This window comes from Sceloporus occidentalis, unplaced genomic scaffold, assembly GCF_023333645.1.
Source record: "Sceloporus occidentalis isolate IW3139 unplaced genomic scaffold, rSceOcc1.0.p SCAF_6, whole genome shotgun sequence".
Taxonomy (NCBI): Eukaryota; Metazoa; Chordata; class Lepidosauria; order Squamata; family Phrynosomatidae; genus Sceloporus; species Sceloporus occidentalis.
The window spans coordinates 51,886,919-51,907,127 of NW_028316986.1; the positions used below are offsets into that span (position 1 = coordinate 51,886,919).

Below are 20,209 nucleotides of genomic sequence, written 5' to 3' on the forward strand. Positions count from 1 at the left end.
AACATAAGGTGTAGCTAGTAGGTTAGGAAGATTTTTTTTAAGGAGTCAGCATTCCTCAGCCCTTTTCTTTGTAGATGTTTTGGACTGCAATGCCCATCAGCTCCAGCTAGCATGGCGAAAGTGCCTATTGTTACTCAGTCACAAATGGCTTTGGCATGACATTACATCCATTCTTCTTAAGCCCTGATCAAGGATGATTGCACTGCAGTCCAAATCTGGAGGTTAGGTACCAGTTGGGGGAAAGCTGGGATACTAGATAAATTCATGGAGGATTATGTCTGACAAGGTAATTGAAAGAACACCATTCACCAGACACCTGTACCAGATTGTTTATGATGGGGGTTGTGGGTAAGGGTGCTATCTTGTCTTTTTATGAAGAGTGGTTGAATTAGATAGGATCTTCTCTGTGGTGTGATGTCAGATGCACTATACTTTGGGAAGTCCCCAACTTTATTGAGGTTCCAGTGACAAGTTAAGTCTCTTTCATTTACTTGGGCATTTAAGGTCAGCTCATTGCCACTGTAGTCAATCTTACTGCTGGTTCTATGTTGCTTATTCATTGTAATTTATTGGTTGTTGATTAAAATATTATTTTTACCTGTCCTGGAATGTTTGTGAGGTTTGAGATATAAACAAAACAAAACTCTGTGATTAAATGGCAACTATGTATTAGTCATAATAGCTGCCTTAACAGAACCTTTGCCATGTTCAGAGCCATTATATCCAGTAATACCAACTAGTACACAGCCTTGAGTCCGAATTTGTGGGGAAAGGCAGGAAATAAATTAATCAACAATAATAGTGCAGTTGGCCCTCCGTTTTCCTGGGGAATTCATTCCGGACCCCCTCCCTGCGAAAACAGAGACTCACAGATATTCAAGCCCCATAGACTTGAATGATGTGTGTGCTTGCAAGTGAGCATGTGGTGCATGCCCCATTGAGAATAACGGAGGTCACCCCTCCATGAATATTCAAGAGTGTGGATCTCAAGTCTGCGAGAAAGGAGAGGTGAGTGTAATTCATAGGATGCCCAGCTTCTAGAGATATTTGGATGGTTTTTGAAAAGCTAATTATCCATCCAATTGTCTATCACTTTATTTATATTCTGTCTTTCTCCGAGGCTGGGACTTACAAAAAGACAGAATACAGTAAAATAATGATGGTCTAGACACACTCTTGCTCTCTAGCAAGAGTGTGCTAAAATTCCTATGCTAAAATTCCTTATCCCAGACTTAATGTTGGCATCCATAATGACTGAATCCTCTTTGGTGCAGAATGCTTGGTAGGTAAACCACAATGAGATTCTTTACCTATCCCTTCTATATTCTCATATGAAAATAATTAGCTTTTGAAATGCCAGAATCTTTCAGGTTGGTATTCAGATACTGTCCCTTAGCTCTCAGAAGGGATCCATTAGTGAAACAAGGGAGGGCTGATTTTTTATATTTTCCCATTCCTTGTGAACCACCACACACATGCCCAAATCTAATCTAGAGGGCTGCCATCTGTTTGGGGATGCTTTTCCCGACTACAGGAATGGAGGGAGGAGAAGGTTTGCTAGAAATGTCCCCCTATCCATTCTTCTACTGGATCATTTTATTACTAGAATCATAGAGCTGGAAGAAACTGTAAGGGCCATCCAGTGTAACCCACTGCCATGCAGGAATACACAATGAATGCACTCCAGAAAGATGGCCATCCGACCACTGTTTAAAAACCTCCAGAACAGGAGAGGCATCCAAGGCATTCTATTTCACAGTTCTTACAGGCAAGATGTTCTTCCAAATAGTTAGGTGGAATCTCTCTGCTTGTAATTTGAATCCATATCTATTGGTTCTTGTTCTAGTTTCTGGAGCAGAAGAAAACAGGCTTGCTGCATGATGTCTCTTCAGTTGTATAAATATGTTTATCTGGATATGCCTGTCTGGACATGGGGGCCATTCACAGTAGGTAATTGTAGAACTATGATTCTACTTTAAATGCCACAGCTGCATCCTATGGAATCCTTGAGTTTGTAGAATTCAAAGGTATAGCCATGTTAGTTTGTAGAATCAGTAAGTAGCGAGATCTTGTAGTACCTTTGAGACTAACTGAAAGAAAGAAGTTGGCAGCATTAGCTTTCATAGACTTCAGTCTACTTCCTCCTGAACTTGATTAATCTCAAATGTGCTACAAGATTTCTCTACATACTGCTTCTACAGACTAACATGGCTATATTTTTGAATCCTACCCACTCTGGAAAGCACCAAATTTAGCCAGATGGAGTGGAAATCCATCAACCACTTCTAGAAACTTGCCCAGGTGCACATAGACCAAATGCATCTGAGGAAGTCTATGAAAGCTCCTGCTGCCAACTTCTTTCTTTCAGTTAGTCTCAAAAGTGCTATATGTTCTCCCTACATACTGGGGTTTGTTGGTCAGGAGGTGAGGCATCAGGATTCTCTATGCATTCTTCTTGTATGCTGCAACTGTCCCTCTTTAAGTGGGACAGCCACATTTATTTATGTGCTCTCAAGCTTTTCCACCAGATTTTAAAATAATCTCTACTCCCTCTACTCCCAAATTTTAATTTAAGGAGCCTAGTTATGGGACATCATTAGCTCAGGTGGCTGCTCCTGAAGAGCACCTAGAATCAGAAGGAGGATGGTGGTGGTTCCGGTTTTCATCTGTGAAGTGTTAGAAGATATGCCCCCCCCCAACTGCAAATCCCAGGGTTCTATAGGATGTTGCTGTGGCAGTTAACACAGAATAATTGTGCTGTAATTGAAAGGGTCCCTTCTGACAGTGTAAGAAATTACTTTGGCACAACCCTCAGTCTTTAAATATCTTTCTGTAAATAAATTTCTGGAGCAGAATGACCAGTGTTGGCTTTAGGAATGTAGTCTCTTAAGCAAAATATGTAGTAGTAGGACAGGAAATAATACTGCCAATAATAATAAACAATACTGTTTATCTCCCTCATGCTTGCCAGTTGACAGTTGAGTTTTTCTCTTGCTGAGATAAACAGTGGTTTCCAATTTTGCACAAAACATACATGATTCAGATTGCCTTTTTGCTTTCCATAGGCTCCTCCTCCATCCTGAATTTGATTCTTCTTTTAATTCAATACACCATCTGATTCCAGTATATTACTCTTGCAAGCCTCTGGCTGTACTCCTTATTTTTCCACATCTATTAAGGAAACAGCTGTGAAGGGAATGCCTTGTGATCCAAATTTAAACTTCAAGACGAAAACAGACAGCAAACCCTGGCCCAGCTGCAAACATAAATCCCTGACCACCTGTGGCTTTGATGATCATTGTGTCATTCAACTAAGCATCCTCCCGTCCCCTCTGATGGGCTTTGCTGTCTTCAGCATTACTCTACCTGCAGCATTAGCTGCTTTTAACTTTCAATTACTGTATGAAAAGAGGAGCACATGTCCCAGTGTGGCTGGATTGCTCAGATAGCTAGTCGTAACCAATGTCTAGTCGTAACCAACTGTAGGGGGCGGTGCTAATCTCAGTTTCTAAGCTGAAGAGCCAGCGTTGTCTCTGTTCCGAATGCTGTTACCTTCCCACTTAAGTGGTACCTATCTATCTCCTTCCATTTGCATGGTTTCAAACCTCTAGGTTAGCAAAAGCTGGGACTAGTGACAGGATCTCATACCATCATGCAGCACTCAGTCCTCAAATTGTTAACCTTCTGATCTTCCAATCATCAGAATTGGTGGCTTGACCACTAAGCCACCACATCCCTCTCAGACAGCTGGTAGTGGGCTACAAAGCCTCTCTTCTGCAGAAGATTCCTTTGAATCCATGCCAGTGCCATAATGACCAGGAGTCATTCCAAGCAGCTGGTTATTCGGTGGAATGTGTGAAAATGAGTGACAAGGGAGCAAAGGTCTCCGTGTAATTCTGATTGGGCAGCTTTGCGTGTCACAAAAATCAAAGCCAGAAGAGGCATTTTCAGAACACTCTGGGTGGATAGTTTCTATGCAATTTGACTCACTTTCTACAAGCACATATGACACCTATCCTATCTATGGGATTTTTTTTTCAAATCCTTTACAGCATAATGTCAAGGAGAAGGGAAGAGGAAGCGGAGTGAGCAAAAGTGATTCTCCTGTTATGTACAGCACCAGGAAACTATACCATTTATTGAAAATTATTTATATAGCCATTTGGATTCTGGATGATTTACATTAGTCATGGTCATTCATTATCTGTTGACAGCATCAATTAATTTATAATGTATGGCAGTCAAGGCCTTAGGTGCACTGGTAGTTTACTGCACGTGAGACATCTGTCACACTCATTGGATGCTAGTCACCTGCAGTGCTACTAGCAGGCAACCAGGTTGTAGTTTTAACTATGTAAATGCACTTGTGGCCACTGCTGAAACCTCAGCATCTACACTCAATTTGAGTCCAGGTCTATGTCCAAACTTGGGGGAACTTGTAAAACAGCCCACCCCCATAGCCTCATTCCAGAGAAGAAGCCCAGAAGGATATCGTGGTCAATGGTATCAAATGCCAGTGAGAGGTCCAGCAGAATCAACAATGACATACTCTCCCTGCCCAGTTTCTGATGTAGGTCATCCACTAAGGCGACCAAAAGTATCTCAAGTCCCATAGCCCAGTCTGAAACCAGACTGAAATGGATCTAGATAATCTTTTTCAGCCAGGAACCCCTAGATCTGGGATGCTACCACATGCCTCAGCACCTTGACCAAAAGAGGGATGTTGGGCATTGGCCAGTAGTTATCTAGTGCAGACAGATTTAGAGATGGTAAAGATTATCAGACGGGGGGGGGGGGGAGTAAAAGCATACTCCCAGCAAAATCATGCACTCATACTGAGTTTTTCCCCAGACATGTTGCGCTTATCAAGGACTTAGAATCATAGAGCTGGAAGAGTCCACAGGGGCCATCCAGTCCAACGTCATTCTGTCATGCAGGAAATCACTTAACCCATGAAGATCCAGGAATGCTCCACAAACAAACCATTCATGGGGAAGTCCCAGGAATAGTTTGTTGCTGGAGCATTCCTGGATCTTCATGGGTTAAGTCCTCAATAAGCACGACGTCATCTGAAAATCTTCAGCGGGATCGCATGACTTTGCCGGAAATATGCCTTTTTCTTCCCTGATTTCCCCCCGTTTTATAGTCTCCATAGTTTTCAGTAAAGGCTTCATCATATTCTCTTTCAAACAAGATGGTTTCTCTGCCTTGCTGCACAACTCAGACAACCTCTTTTCCCTCCTCCAGCCTCTCTACAACACCCTTAGTTAATGTTTTGCAATCCGTTTTCCTCCTAGAAGGTATGATAGACTTTTCCTCAGCCTGCTCCTTGAGTAAGACTCCCTCAGATTCTTTTTCAGTTTTTTTTCCTCTCTCTCATTGTTAATAATATTTTGCATTTAAGTGTGAGTTTTAAGCAAAAGTAAGTGCAATACAAGGAGAAAACAGAAGAAAAGAAGCTATTTTAGTTATTTTTTAAAAAACTTTTTTTTTACTTTTTCTTCTTCTCCCCCCCCCCCCCCTTTGAATTCTGTGGTAGTAGCCTTGGCCTTGGCTAGGGCAACATGGGTTACTAACAAACCCTGCCCAGTCATGAATCACTGGGTAGAGCAGGGCATTTCAGACACTCTGTCTCAGAAGGATTGAAGAGGAGTTTATGCCATGTACAGTGCTCAGACTTTTCTTATAGGAAGGATGTGAAGGGATTCAGTTGTGAGAGATACACACATATGCTTGCACATTTAGTATTTTCAATGATGATTCTAGGAATTAACTCACTCTGACATAATGCAGTCTTATCTGAGATTAGTAAAGAGAAAGTGACAATGTTGTCCAGCAAAAATTGACATGGGATAGGTGCAACAGAACATGAGGTTATCTAAATTCACTAGTTTATTGTTTCATACTACTTGGACATAGATCTGCCCTTCATCTTCCTGCCATTGTCTGCTGGTCTTTCTTCAGGCCCTGTACCTACTGTATGCTGTTCTGGAGAAGTGACAGAAGCCAAGAGTGCAATTTTCCTTGTATCTGACTCTATTGGCATTTAGAACCTGAGGCACCATTCCTCCCCAGAGGAAATTAAACTTAAATGTAAAATAAAACGTTGTACTCCGGGGTGCTTAAGATCAGAGAAAGAAGACAGGAAAGGGAAATGTTAAGCGCTAGAATAAATGCCAGCATGATCTTGTCAAGGGCTCCTTTAGAGAGTGAATTGTGGCCTAGAGCTTCTTTTTGCACTTCTTGTTCATGCAGAAGAGATACTTGCTTTCCATAGGAGCACTGTTACCTGATACTTTAGTATCTGCTGACGGTGAAACAGAAAAGTGTGAATTAGGTGGCCATTTGTTATATCTAGGCTCAGATGTAAAAAGTAGTTTCCTCCAGATCTTTTGGAATAAAACTCCCATCAGCCCCAACCAGCAATTCCAGTGGTTAGGGTGGTGAGATTTGTTATCTAAACAGCTAGAAAACAAAGGTGATGTTTACATAGATGAAAAAAAAATCATACATAATTTCCATTTCTGCAGGAACACACAATGTATGGCTGGTTTCACAGTCAAGCTGCTTTTTTAGGCTTTAATATGAATTTTAAAAACTTTAATATGAATTTTATACACTCACTTCTTACTCTGCAGTTTTAGGAAAAAACAGATTGTTTTACACATGTGTCAGGATAGGGGAGGGATTGGGGTGAATGGGTTAATTGGGGGGGACATGTCTGGCAAAACTGATGTAATAACCAAAGGACATATAAACAAAGGCTAGCAGGACTTCTGAAATGGTAGTGTAGTATTTTATAAACGTTTTAACATACGGCTGCCCCTTTGAATTTGCAGGGGTTGGGACTCCCAGCTGCAAGTGTGCTTTTGCTTGTTTGCTCATTCCCTCACTCAGGTGGAAGGAGGAAGAGGAACGGGGTAGCCCAATCTACCATTAGGTCTGATACACTGTGCGGGATAAAACAGCCCATCTCCTTCACTGTGATTGCAAGCCATGGAGGAGTTCTTTACCTTGGCTGCTGCCACCTCCTCAACAGCTTGACTTCAGAGCAACTTCACCAGTGGGACTCTGCTGGGGGTGTTGGTGTTGGAGTCAACTAGGATGAAGCACTCCGTTGCTGGCAGTCACAGCAAAAGAGATGGTCAGCTTCCATATATGTGTGTATATGTGTGTGGCACTAACTACTCCAGGGTCAGTGCGCACTAAGAAAATACAAGGTGAAGCTGATTTTTTTTTATCAGCGTAGACAACCCCTCAGTTTGAATAAAAACTTGGCTGGTGCCAAAAAAAAAAAAAAAAAGGCAGCCATGTGTCTAGTTCCCCCAACTGGAACATTTAATACATCTTACCTATGACATGATGCTCTGAACTTTTGCATTTCCCGACTCCATTATACTTTAGTGACTGCTGAAGAGGATGGGGGATGGGAGTGCCCAAAGCCATGATATTAGAACACAGACAAGATCTTGAGGAAGGAAAGAAGGAAGAGATGAACACTGCAAAACTGCCTGTATATTGCACTGACCATGATTAACAAGCCAGAAGGCAGTAAGCTGGTGTATGTTGCCCAGTTGCTCCAACTGTTAGCAGGAGCAGCTAAACCAACCAACAGACCATGCAGCTGTAGTTTATTTAATGTGACATCCAAACCTCACAATCTCTCTTGTCTCTCCCCTAACAAGCTCTGGCTTGTTGGAAGACAACTAGTTTGATTTCCAGGTTCAGCTACCATGGTAAACAAACTGCAGGTGGATGGGCCATAGTTTGTTCAGCTGTTCCTGCCTGCAATAGAAATGATCAAGCAGTGTGAACTAGCATGTTGTCTTGTCCCTGGCAAGCTACAATTCACAATAATTCTGCTTGTTGCTAAATGTAAACACACCCAGTGTCTCATTCTAATTTCTATCAGCTAACCTAAAGTCCATTATGAAGTTTTAACTGGAATTATGTTTCTTAAATTCCTGGCCAACACTGTATGCTTTCTTCAGGCATTTGATTTGCTTAAGCAGAAGAGGCACTACTTCTAATGTAGAAGTCCAGACCGCTGCTCATAAGCCCTTTAAAGCCTCATTTTAAACAGCGTTATTTTATGTCATTTTATTTTATTATAATTTCATTTTTGCTTCCATCAGTCTTCAGTTACTACAGGGTGACTGGCCTTGTAAGTAGATTTATCTTCCACAGACTTTGTTTTACAGCCTATAAAACTGTAAAACTGATGGGCACATCAGTGATCTGGGAGTGTGGTGACCCTATTTGCACAACCAGTTACTGCATGCTTATTGAAAACATATATAGAGACTGGTGAGGGCAGTGAGGGACATTTTAGAAATAATGGTTTCCAGGAGTTTGCTTGCCTCAATAATTGAAATGAAATTTCAGTCAAATATTTCTGACATACAAAATGATTTCTTTTCTTCCTACCATGCTGTGTCTGTCTCTCTCACCCTCTCTTTCACTATGGGGCCATTCAGACTACCTTTTACCCCAGTTCAGAAACTGGATTAACCACAGGAAGTTCATACTGGCCCCGATTCTTCCACAAGCGAAATTGAGGCTTCCACACCCGTTCAGGGGCAAATGAAAGCAGACTTTAAGCTGTATCTTTTCAGAAAAACTGGGTCTGGCAAATATGAACTTTGCCCCAGTCATGATTGGGTCAAGTTCAGGGGAGGGATTAGGTCAGAGGGGGCAGGGGCAGAACATGCCTCCCCTTCATCGGGGCGAAGGAGGAGGAGGAGGAAGCAGGATGAAGGGTCAAGTTCAGGGGAGGGATTAGGTCAAAGGGGGCAGGGGCAGAACATGCCTCCCCTTCATCGGGCGAAGGAGGAGGAGGAGGAAGCAGGACGAAGGGTCAAGTTCAGGGGAGGGATTAGGTTAGAGGGAGGGCAGAGAACGGAACAAGCCTCCCTCTTGCAGGCAGCTTTTTCTCTCCCTTTTGTTTGTATTTTTATTTTTGACAGACTATGCGAATGCTTTTTGCTACAGGGTGATACATTTTGATAGAGTGTGTCTGCTTGTGCTACATTTCCCTTTCTGCTTGCTGCCGGCATGGCACCTCACTTTGCAAGAGGCATTATTATTATTATTATTATTATTATTATTATTATTATTATTATGTGTAATATGTGAATGCTACAATGTGAATGTTACGAATGCTTCCCTTTCAATTTGGCAAATTGATACAATATGTGAATGCTTTTGCTACATATGTATGTGTGTGCATTCTGGGGTCACAAGGAGGGAAAACAAAGGAAGAGGATGTAGAGATGTCATACTGGGGCAAGGAATTATTATTATTATTATTATTATTATTATTGTGATGGGAACGGGATGGCATGGCATGGGGGGGAGGCAAGGGCTGTAGCATTGGGCTAGAAGCGAAGGGGAGACTGGAAGGCTGCAGAAACCCATGACTTTGGGGGAGTCACACTCTCTCAGCCTCAGGGGAAAGGCAATGGCAAATGTCCTCGGAACCAATGTTGCCAAGAAAACCCCAGGATGGGGTCATTTTAGGGTTGCCATAATGCGTATTGACCCAAATACACACAACACACACACACACCTGGAAGTTTTTAAATTTCACAGAATATGCATACGCTGCCACCAGTTTTTGTTAAAAAAGAAGGGGGAAAAGCTCCCATTCCATTGGCCAATGGCTGTAGGATACATCACCTTTGACAAAAGCGGAAATGAATTTGATTGACAGCAAAGGAGCTTTCATTTTAAACCGGTACTGCAAATGTGAACTTCAGGAGGGCAAACTGCCCTGATCAAAGTAAAAGGTAGTGGGCATTTGCTTCCGGAGAGATTCGGAGGGGGGGGGGGGTCCAGGGGGGTCCGGATCTGCCCAGTTCCATCCAGGGCAAATGCGTGAGTGGGAATGGGGCCTATATCAATATTTATGGCACTTTGAAAAGAGGAAGAAGATTAGCCCTTGCCCCAAGGAGCTTACATTCTAAAATGCAGTAGCGATTCACAGTAGAAGGGGTGTACAAGCAAAAGAAAAGTGCTATTTTCCCCATTACATTTATTTACAGTTTGCCTTCAGAGTTTGGTACAGAAGGGCCTGATAATTAGTATAGGGTTGTATATTCACTTACTAACACCTTAATGCCCATGCACACTCAGATGTCCAACCAGCCATCACAGAGAACTGTAATTGTGCTACGGAAAATGATAATAATAAAAGTTACCCATGGCCCCAAAGTGCAGAGGAGTTTACTGGTTTACTGCACTGTTTTCTGTTCTTCCTGTCAGCTTCTGAGGTAGTGGGTAATTCTGCCTCATATCTTTGTCAGGACTTTCTGGTTTACTCATGTCCTCCAAATGGTTTACCTCATCTCTCTTCATACAGAGACATAATAAAATTTTCTATCTTTTGAAATTGCCTGTTTCAGCTGTGAATGTTGTTTCATGTCGTGCTGTTTCCCTAATTAAGAAACAACACTTGCCTTAGTGTAAAGAGTGTACTTTTGTGTATAAGTTCCAGCAAAGTAGTTATCAAGCCTATTATCTTCTCCTTGCCTACCTCAGGCTGCATCTGCACAACAGAAATAATGCAGTTTGACACTGCTTTAACTGGCTTGGTGCAATCCTATGGAATTCTGGGATTTGTAGTTTTGTGAGATATTTATTCTTATTTGTCTGATAGCTCTTGTGCCACAGCAAAATGCAAATCCCAAGATTTGACAGCACTGAGCCATGGCAGTTAAAGCGGTGTCCAGTGGCATTATTTCTGCAGTGCACATGCAGTTCTACATGCACTGTGAGTGATGTTTCCAGTTTTCCTGATTCTGCTTCCAGCTCCAACACTGCTGATATTACTCCTGAGACCTATACACAAATAAGTCACTGCTCTAGGCTGCCTTTTTTCCGGCTTGGAGGCATGCTTAAAACAACTTGTAGATACTTACAGGGTGGAGAACGTTCTCTGAAAATGTGTAATTCTGAGCCTTAGCGTTAGGAGGTGTAAGAGTAGCAGATTGCCAGTTTTAATGGAAGGGTGGTGGGGAATGCACCCCAGTTATCACAGAATTAGAAAAAAAATCACTAATTAAATTATGAGTAGGAGGAACCTCCTTCTGTATTTGATTTCCATATTTTGGTCTTCCTCTGTGTATGTTCCATGCTCCCCTCCCTTCTACCACATCCTTTTCAATTATAAGGAAACTGTGTGTGCTGAAACCTGAGACTTCAAGGTAGCTGAGCCATGGGAACGCTGTGGCTGCAGGGAAGTACTTCTCTTTGTAGTCTCTTGTTAGCATCCTTTAATTGGGCAATGCATCTAAGTGTGAGCTTCACACACCCAGCTCTCAGCTGCTTCAAGGAGAGGTATTCAGGGAGGGGACCAAAGAGGTCAAAACAATCCCACCCAGGATGAAATTTATTCAGACACTCTTGAAGCTGGGGTTATGATATATTAATTGTTGCAGGAAATCATGGAGAGAAGGTAAAATCAGAGAGCACTACAACTACCTCCTTCCTTGATGAAAATTTGGGAAGTTGTGTTAATTGGCTTGGGCAGATGTAACAGAAATAAGATTTAAAGTCAAGGCATGTTCATTGTCCTTTGCTGCTTCTCTGGAAAGGTCTAATTAGATGGAGACTAGTATTAGAACAACTCTATTTTTCTGAGGAACTCAACAGAAAGGGAGGGAGAGAGGGAGGGAGGGGAAAGATCAGAACTTTGGAAAGAATATCAAAAGAATTTGTTGGGCTGTCAACAGTGGTGGTATTCTTTAGTGTCAAACCTTCTGCCCCCTCCAGTTCCTACTCACAAAGGAGACAATTGAGACATAGTGAAATGCTGACAGGTGTCATTGGTTTAAATGGGAGAAAGGTACAACCTAATTTATACACTGATCTTGCCCTCAATAAAATCCAGTGAACAAAAGGAAGTGCTATAATTCCTCTTTACTCATGGGATAATCGTGGGATATTTGCGATATTGTGTAATAATCTTTGCCAAATTGTGTGATATTGAAGGGAGAATGCCGTTATGTTCCCATCTTTTCCCCCAGTATGATAAATTCCTTATGGTATTTTATGCAGGGTTTTTAAAAATTCAATCTTATTCACTTTTTAAAAAACTGACTATTGACCAAACTAAATGCATATATGTAGTCCAAAACTGGAGTATGCCAGGTTGAGAAATGCTGGAGGAGGCCGTTGCCGATGAAAGTGCTTATCTCAGTAAAGTAGTTGAGCTTTGATGACAGTTCTGTACATATTTAATGTAGAACAAAGTTACTGTGAATTCAGGCTTACTTCAGACCAACAACCCTACTTAGTGAGATTAGTTCAGCAATGGAACCAATTGCATAGAGAGGTGGTGGGATCTCCTTCCCTGGACATTTTCAAAAAGAGGCTGGACAGTGACTTGCCGGAGATGCGCTAGCTGGAGATTCTGCACTGAGCAAGGTGTTGAATCTGATGGCCCATGAAGCCCCTTCCAGCTCTATGATTCTGTGATCACATTCTGTTTTTCAGTTGCACTAGAGGCTATAGTCTTTTTTATCTTCTTGAAACTGCAAAATAAGAATGCTACTATGCTCTGCTCTCATTGAAATTTCATTTCATTTTGTCTTTTGTCATCCCTGAAATGAAATGTGTTTTGCTTTTCTCATACATGTGTGCTTCCTTCTAGTCTATAGCTGAGCACCTTAATAATTACTGGGTTGGTGAAATTGTGCCTGTGCTCCTACACCTCCACAGCCAATTTGTTGCAGTGTGCCAGGAGAGGAAAAACTGGAATTTTTGAGATGGAATCATGAAGAAAGCTGAATTTTGTTGTGTTACTAAAGCATCTCCTTCAGTTAAAAAAATCCCAGCAGGTGAAATTAGTGGATTGTCTACCATCACTTGAATGGGTAGTACATGGAAGTAGTATTATAAAGTCAACATGATAAGTTTTATAAAAGAAAACAGACTAAAAGTGAACATGGTAATGAAACAAGCGTCTGGCTAGGAAGGTTAAAAGTATGACATTTCCAAAACTACCATTTGTGGAAAGGTTTATAGACTTTTCCCCAAGTCTTTGGAAACTTGGAGAAGCTCATGTGTAGCAGAACTGCAAGCACTCAGACTAAGAGATTGTCACCAATTGCTGGGCTGCCCTTTTACTTCATTGTACTTTCATTTGCATCTGACTCAACTGAGGACAAACTGACCTGGACAGCAACATAACAATTTAAACACCTTGAGCATCTCAGAGAGAATGGCTGTGTTAGGTCAGCATGGCATTCTTAATGGCCACTTTGGGAAGATGGATCCCTTTGAGGTTGAACAGAAATCAACATGGCTGTGAGCTTGTTGTTTTCAAGGTGACTAGGAATGAACGGAGGAGAAGTGGAACTGCTAAGACAAGTGTTCTCCTATCCTGCAGGATTTTTGTAACTCTCTCTCTCTCTCTCTCTCTCTCTCTCTATATATATATATATATATATATATATATATATATATATATATTGCAAACCAGATCAAGTTATTTAGAGGGAAAAGTGGTGGGTGTGGGTGTGGGTGTGGGTGTTTGCATGTTTGTACTCAGGGTTGGAGAAACTTTGGTCCTACTGATGTTTTGGAACTGGACTCCCAGAAGTGTGAGCAATGATAAAGTATTTATAGATTTGAACTCAAAGGCTTTCATGGCCAGCATCCATAGATTTTTGTGGGTTTTTCAGGCTATGTGGCCATGTTCTAGAAGAGTTTCTTCCTGATGTTTCACCAGCATCTGTGGCTGGCATTTTCAGAGAAACAGGAAGAAACTCTTCTAGAACATGGCAATATAGCTGGAAAAACCCACCAAAAAATAATTTATAGATTCATAGCATGGTAGAGTTTGAGGGGGCCACAAAAGCCATGTAGTCCAACTTCCTGTCGTGCAGAAATATACAACCACAGCACTCTTGGAATATGCCCATCCAATCTCTGTTTAAAGATCTCCAAAGAAGGAGAGTATACACATACTCACTCACTCACTCACTCACTCACTCACTCACACCCTGAAGCAGTTTATTCCACTGCTGAACAGTTCTTGCAATAAAGATGTTCTTCCTGATGTTTAAGCAGAATATCTTTTCTTGTTATTTGAACCCAAATTACAAGAAAGTTGTAGACGTTCTCATGTAAAATACCTGGAGAACAAAGGTTTCCCAGCTCCTCATGTACCTACACCTATTGAGAGCTGTTTTAACTAATTGGATCTGGAATGCAACCTGTTGAACTTATAATTTCAGAAAGTTAGGAGGCAGAAATAAATTTGCAAACACTAGAAATATAGGTCCAAAACACACTGCAGAATCAGTCTAGTTTCAGACCCCTTTAACTGCCCTGGCTCAGTGCTAGACAATCCTGGGGTTTGTAGTTTGTTGTGGCATCACAGCACTCTGACAGAGAAGGCTAAAAATCTCACAAAACTAGAGTTCCCAGAATTCCCTAGCATTGGACCAAGGCAGTTAAAGTAGTCTAAAAGTAGATTGTTTTTGCAGTGTATTTTGAACCATAGAGATAAAAGGGATTGGAAGATCCATTTAGTCCAGTCCCCTGCTGTGCAGGAATACAAACCTAAGATAATCCTGAGAGATGGCCATTCAAACAAAAAGCTTTTCCCCCCAATATTATTGTTTTGATTTCTAGGCATTTTATATCACATTTCATCCATATTCCCAAGATGGTTTTGAATAAAGAGTAAAACAATGTAAATATAGATGATACTATAAACTAACGGCCACAGAACCACAAAATATCATTAAAAAAACATCCCTCAGGTTTGAAACTGTACCTGAGAAGCTCAGAAAAATGAAAAAGGTATTTTCCTAATATCAGGTGGACATTTCTGGGGAGGACAATCCACAACTAGGGGGTTACCATCAAGAAAACCCACTGTCTGGTAACCACTGGCCTCACCTCAGATGGAGGAGCTGGACCCCAGCATCGTTTCCAAAGGCATTGGCAGGCAGTTTTGCCTGGTGTTGATATAGCTCACCAAAGCTTTCAGAAGGAATTTGTTTGCTTGCTGGAAAGCAAAGCTTCTCCTTTCCCCGAAGCAAAAGTAGAAATAGATTTTCAAATGGGTTTTGGAACTTGGTCATGCTCCAGTGACCCTTATGTTCCAGAGCGTCATCTCTGTTGAAGAATAAATCCAGAAGTTGCTAATCTTGTAAAAGTGAGGAAGTGAAAGGTTATTCAAGGCACAATGATACATGTCTTACACTTGACAATTCCTGCCCTTGTTGGCTTGCCTTTTGCCCTCTTTGCCACATGTTCCACATTTATTTTCCTGAAATAGATCTAGTGTGTGTGTGTGTGTTTGTTTACTGTCACAAAACTCTAGGACCTGATCTTGCAAGGGTGATGCATGAATTCTCACAAGGCCCTTGGGGGGGCCCTGGGCAAGACAGAGTAGGACACACATGAGTTTAGTTCATCATTCGATTTGTTTTTGAAGATCAGGTGAATTATTACGGTTTGTGTTACAGCAAAATTGTTTTGCTGCCTAGGCAAACTGCTTTGCCCTCTGTTTTTGAAGCAGTTGAATCTTAAAAAGTCTGAGGAAGGAGTATGGCTTGCTGAATGTTGGCTGATACTCTGGCCTCTTCACCCCTTTCATAATACCACTCACCACATTTGCTGCTTTTGCAATTTAATTCTGAAACTTGGGAAGACAAACAAGAAGAATCATTGACACATGAACAGTGCAAGACTCACATGCTGGGTTTTGTCTCTGAATTTCATTCTACCAGTACAACAGTACAATCTGCAGACATTGTTTGTGAGTGTCACACAACAAGCAGGCAGAAGTTTTATGTGACTTCTGTTAGGTGCTACTTCTCAGAACCTGCCAATATCAATAAGGAAGGTTGTCATATTTGACTATTTCTTCTGTCTAAATTCTCAAAAGTGAAGTCATTTCCTCATCATGAAAGAAGAGCATCATCTTGAAAGGACACAAATTTGCTGGGGCTAGACAGTGGGGAGCTGGATCAAGTTCATTGACAGCTCCACCTTCTTAATATAGGGCAGAAATCTCAGCAGCATTCTCAAAATCACAGTACTTGGGGGAGGAATTCTTTTGTTAGTGTTCTGTTAGCAAGAGAACAGTTTTTGAAAGAGCTCTGTCGGAGCTTGATGGTAGTTACCTGCTATAGCATTTGCCTCTCTTCTTTCATCTTACCAGAACCTACCTTCTATTCTTCTTTCTTGATCTAGTCCCATTCAATGTGACTTTATATTTGTTATTTCTTCTGAAGGGATAATGGGTTGGTCTCTCAAGGTTATTTTAATGAGTTGGTCCCTCGGGGTTATTTTAATAGTAATTGTATTAGTTTTTAATCGTTTTTAAGGTGCGGTTTGGATTTGATTCAAACTTTGTGTTGTTTAGTGTGTTCTCTTCTGTTTCTTTTAAACATTTTTTTCTAGTGTCTGTCTACATTGCACACATGTTAGATTATCTAAGGGCCGATACAAATGGGCACTTTGTGGCGTGGCGGCAGCGATACTAGGGTTAGGGACTGCACACCAACTGCATGGTCCCTAACCCTAGTAGGGACTGGGGATGTAGTAATGGAAGTGTTCCATGTACACGGGTACTGCTATTGCAACGTAAGCACTGCGCAGCGTCTGCATGGCACCACACATCTCTTACATTGTGAGTGTGCCAGTGGCGCACTCTGGCACCATAAAAAGAACCCAGAAATACCGGGTTCTTTTTACTCCGGAGGGAAGCCGTGCAGTTTGGTGGCTGTAGCTTCCCTCCAGAAGGAAATAGGGTGCCGGCAGGCCACCCCTTTGGGGTGGTCTGTACCGTGCCTAAGTCTTAGGGCACAAACAATGTACACAGAGAATACTGTGTTGCACAAAAACTTTGAACATATTAAAGTAAACGTTCAAGGTGTCTAGAAAAATAAAAGAAACAAAAAATATCCTGAAATTATCTGTCTACAATCTGCTAGTATTAGTCACCAAGTTTCATGCAGAAAGAGATCACTAACCATATTTCCCATATGTCCAATGAGTATGTCCAATGAGTGGTATACATCATAAGGCTGAATCACTTTTTGTTACTTACAAATGCCTTAAATGTACCATTCTCTGGACCAGTGATGATTAAAGGACTGCCAACTTTTTTTTTTACTATCTCATGTTACTGTGTTTTTCAGAAGAGTTTTTTCTGAAGAAATTAGTAGATGTTAATATTTAACCTGTTGATTTCTCCATTTCAAGTTGCTGTTAAAGCCACAGGGGAGGATAGGGCATTCCTCCCCCCTGCTCAAGTGATAATGTTCCCACGTGATGCCACAGCCAGAAAAATAGAACAAGTTCTCCAGCCTTTGTTCTTCCTGATGTTTTGGACATCTGCTTGCACTTCTGCTTGACCACCGGCAATATTGATTAGGGTTTTAGGGAGCTGATCTAAAACAAATAGAGGACCAGAGGTTGGGACCCACTACTCTAGAGAGCACTGAGGTAGGCTCCTTTGCCCTTTCTGCTAGTCCATCTGAGATTATCCTTTACCTAAACTCTAATCTGGAAGGATTGCTCCACTCTAAACCTATTGAAGTGAGCAGGGAGTGCATTTGTTTAGCCAGCCTTTTATTTTGCTGACTCAATTAATGATGCTAATGAGTCATATACTAGGAATAAGAGCCTGAAGGTCAACTCCCTCAAAAGTGACTCATCTATAAAGAGTCCAAAGCAGGTTTTAAGGATGTAATCGATTCTTAGTTTTTCATTTCTTTTGATTAATATCTTTGTGGAGAGAGAGCCTCCAGCAAAGGCACCTGTTGTTTGTTGAATGTAATTTCTAATGAGCTGACCATGTCAACGCAGGGTGTAACACACACACTTCATTATGGAGTAGCTATATTTCATTTTACTCCAGTGACAGAACCATGAGACTGAGTATCTAGAAAGTATGACATTCAGTTCATGCTTCTTGCCAGAGGAAATCAACATGTTCCCAATATTTATATAAAATACATACTGGACCTATTTTCTTTTCAGTATTTTTCTGTTAAATAAACTAATGAACTTGCTATTGAAAAATGAAGATTATATGTCTGTATAACCAATATTCTTTCCATTCATTTTACAAAAACAAATACGTGTTTTAAATCAAGGAAAAATGTACCATAAAGATTTCTACCTATACCAAATAATCACATGCAAAGCTAAGAAAGAGGCTAGCATATATAATTGCCTGTACATCTCAATCTGATACCCTTTCAGAGCTGGGATTTTACATTCACCAAAGCTCTATCAGTAGAGTTGTTGTCTGCATTGTCAATGTATACTTTGCACATTTCTAACGTCAAGGCCAGCAAGTTGTCTGATACTATTTCAGGACATGGCAAAAATACAAAACCAATCAGTTAAATGGGGTTTTCAGGCACATTAGAAGAATTTGTTCCAACTTAATATTTGTGAATTAACTGAAGAATATCAAAAATAGAGCCAGGATGGCATAGTAGTTTGGCCATTGGACTATGACTGGACACCAAGGCGTGAATCCTGGCTCAGCCATGGAAACCCTCTGGATGACCTTAGGCAAGTCACACTCTCTCAGCCTCAGAATGCCAATGGCAAACCCCTCTGAAGAAACTTGCCAAGAAAACCCCATGATATGTTCACCTTAGAGTTGCCATAAGTTGGAAACAACTTGAAGGCACACAGCAACAGAAATAAACCAACAATAGGGGACTAGGAATTTTAACTTCAGTGGGACAGCTAAATATATTACATTTCAACATGAGCAGGACAGATATAGATATGACAGAGCCCAATGTATCATGATGTTTTTGGAATCTCTGAATGTAAAACTATTTGAAAACACCAAAATTCTGGACCATTCCAACAACTATCAGGTCAGAATACACAGGGAAGCCATTGAAATCCACAAACACCTGGACAACTTCAACATGAAAGAAGAAACCCTTAAAGTGAAAAATAGTTTGGCTATCCGTACTGAAAAATAGCAAAATCAGGACTCAGCAAATGCAAATGAGAAACCAATCAGGGTCAGGGGCTTTCCCAGCAGACAATGATCACCAATTAGCACACACTAACCCTCTTTTACATATCCTCCCACCCCGAGGCCCTGCCATCAGCAACAGAACAATACACAGATTAATGTGGAGATCTCTCCTCCCTACCCAGGGTCACACAATGTGTGTGTGTATACCCAAGTCTCTTCCATGCCAGCATTCTCTGAAGATGCCAGCCACAGATACTGGCAAAATGTCAGGAATAAACTCTTTTAGAACATGGCCAAAGCCTGAAAAAGCCACACACAAAAAAACCCTAATTTGTCATATGTTATAAAGGTGGCTTAAGGACTCTGTTGGAATGGAAAGGTAGGACAGAGGTATCTGGGGGCACAATTATCCATTTTTAGGTTGAAATGATATTTTCTGCAGTGGTGGGGCTCTGAGGGCCACAATGGAGGCTTGGAAGGGTACACAGTTTCCACTTCTATTCTGAACTCATTACATAAACTGTGTGCCCTTTGTTGGTGGATAACAATAAGTCCATCAAGGTGGGATGGCTTTAACATGCCTTGAAGGCTCAGTATAGTATAGGCTATTAGTCAAAATCATAAATATAGTTATTGTGGTACCAGCAGCGGATTCTGCTTTTTGGTTTATGGTTTTAGTTTAATTTAATTTGGGGTTTATTTGTTTGTTTTGTCTTTTAGTCCCTCCAGTGGTGGAGCCAGTATTCCAGGATATTCGTCAAGCTGTGGGACGCAGTGTCACCCTTCGCTGCACCATGTTAAAAGGAAGCCCAATGAAAGTTGCTACAGCTGTCTGGCGATTTAATGGGAGTCTGCTTGCAGTGCCTCCAACAGAGCAGCAGGACTACTCTGAGTATAAGGTGGACAGTGTGAGCCGGGAGACCAGTGGCAGCTATGAATGTAGTATCTCCAATGATGTTGGGGTGGCAACTTGCCTCTTCCAAGTATCTGGTAAGTACTTCAAAAATCTTACTTTTTCTTGCTCTGTTTTCTTTTTCAAGGATTATTTGGCTAGGTAATAATTGGTAAACTAATAATGTTAGACCCAGAGTATTAATGAGTGGAACTCGTCCACAGGAATTTCCTGCAGTTGGAAAAGGGACAGTTTTTCTCAATCATCTGATCCCCCCCCCCCCCCTCCATGTCCCCAGGTAGCTGCAAAAAGACTCCATGGATGACTTAAGTGAACAGGAA

At 41.3% G+C, this 20,209-nt stretch overlaps 1 protein-coding gene across 2 annotated transcripts in view; it reads left to right on the forward strand.

Annotated features, from left to right (window-relative positions):
- Positions 1 to 20,209, forward strand: part of MDGA1 (MAM domain containing glycosylphosphatidylinositol anchor 1) — a 387,001-nt gene that overhangs the window by 229,970 nt on the left and 136,822 nt on the right. For both annotated transcript variants that reach the window (XM_089529603.1, XM_089529604.1), the window contains exon 9: positions 19,697 to 19,966. In XM_089529603.1, the coding sequence (XP_089385729.1) occupies positions 19,697 to 19,966 (270 nt within the window). The remainder of the gene's footprint in view (positions 1 to 19,696; positions 19,967 to 20,209) is intronic.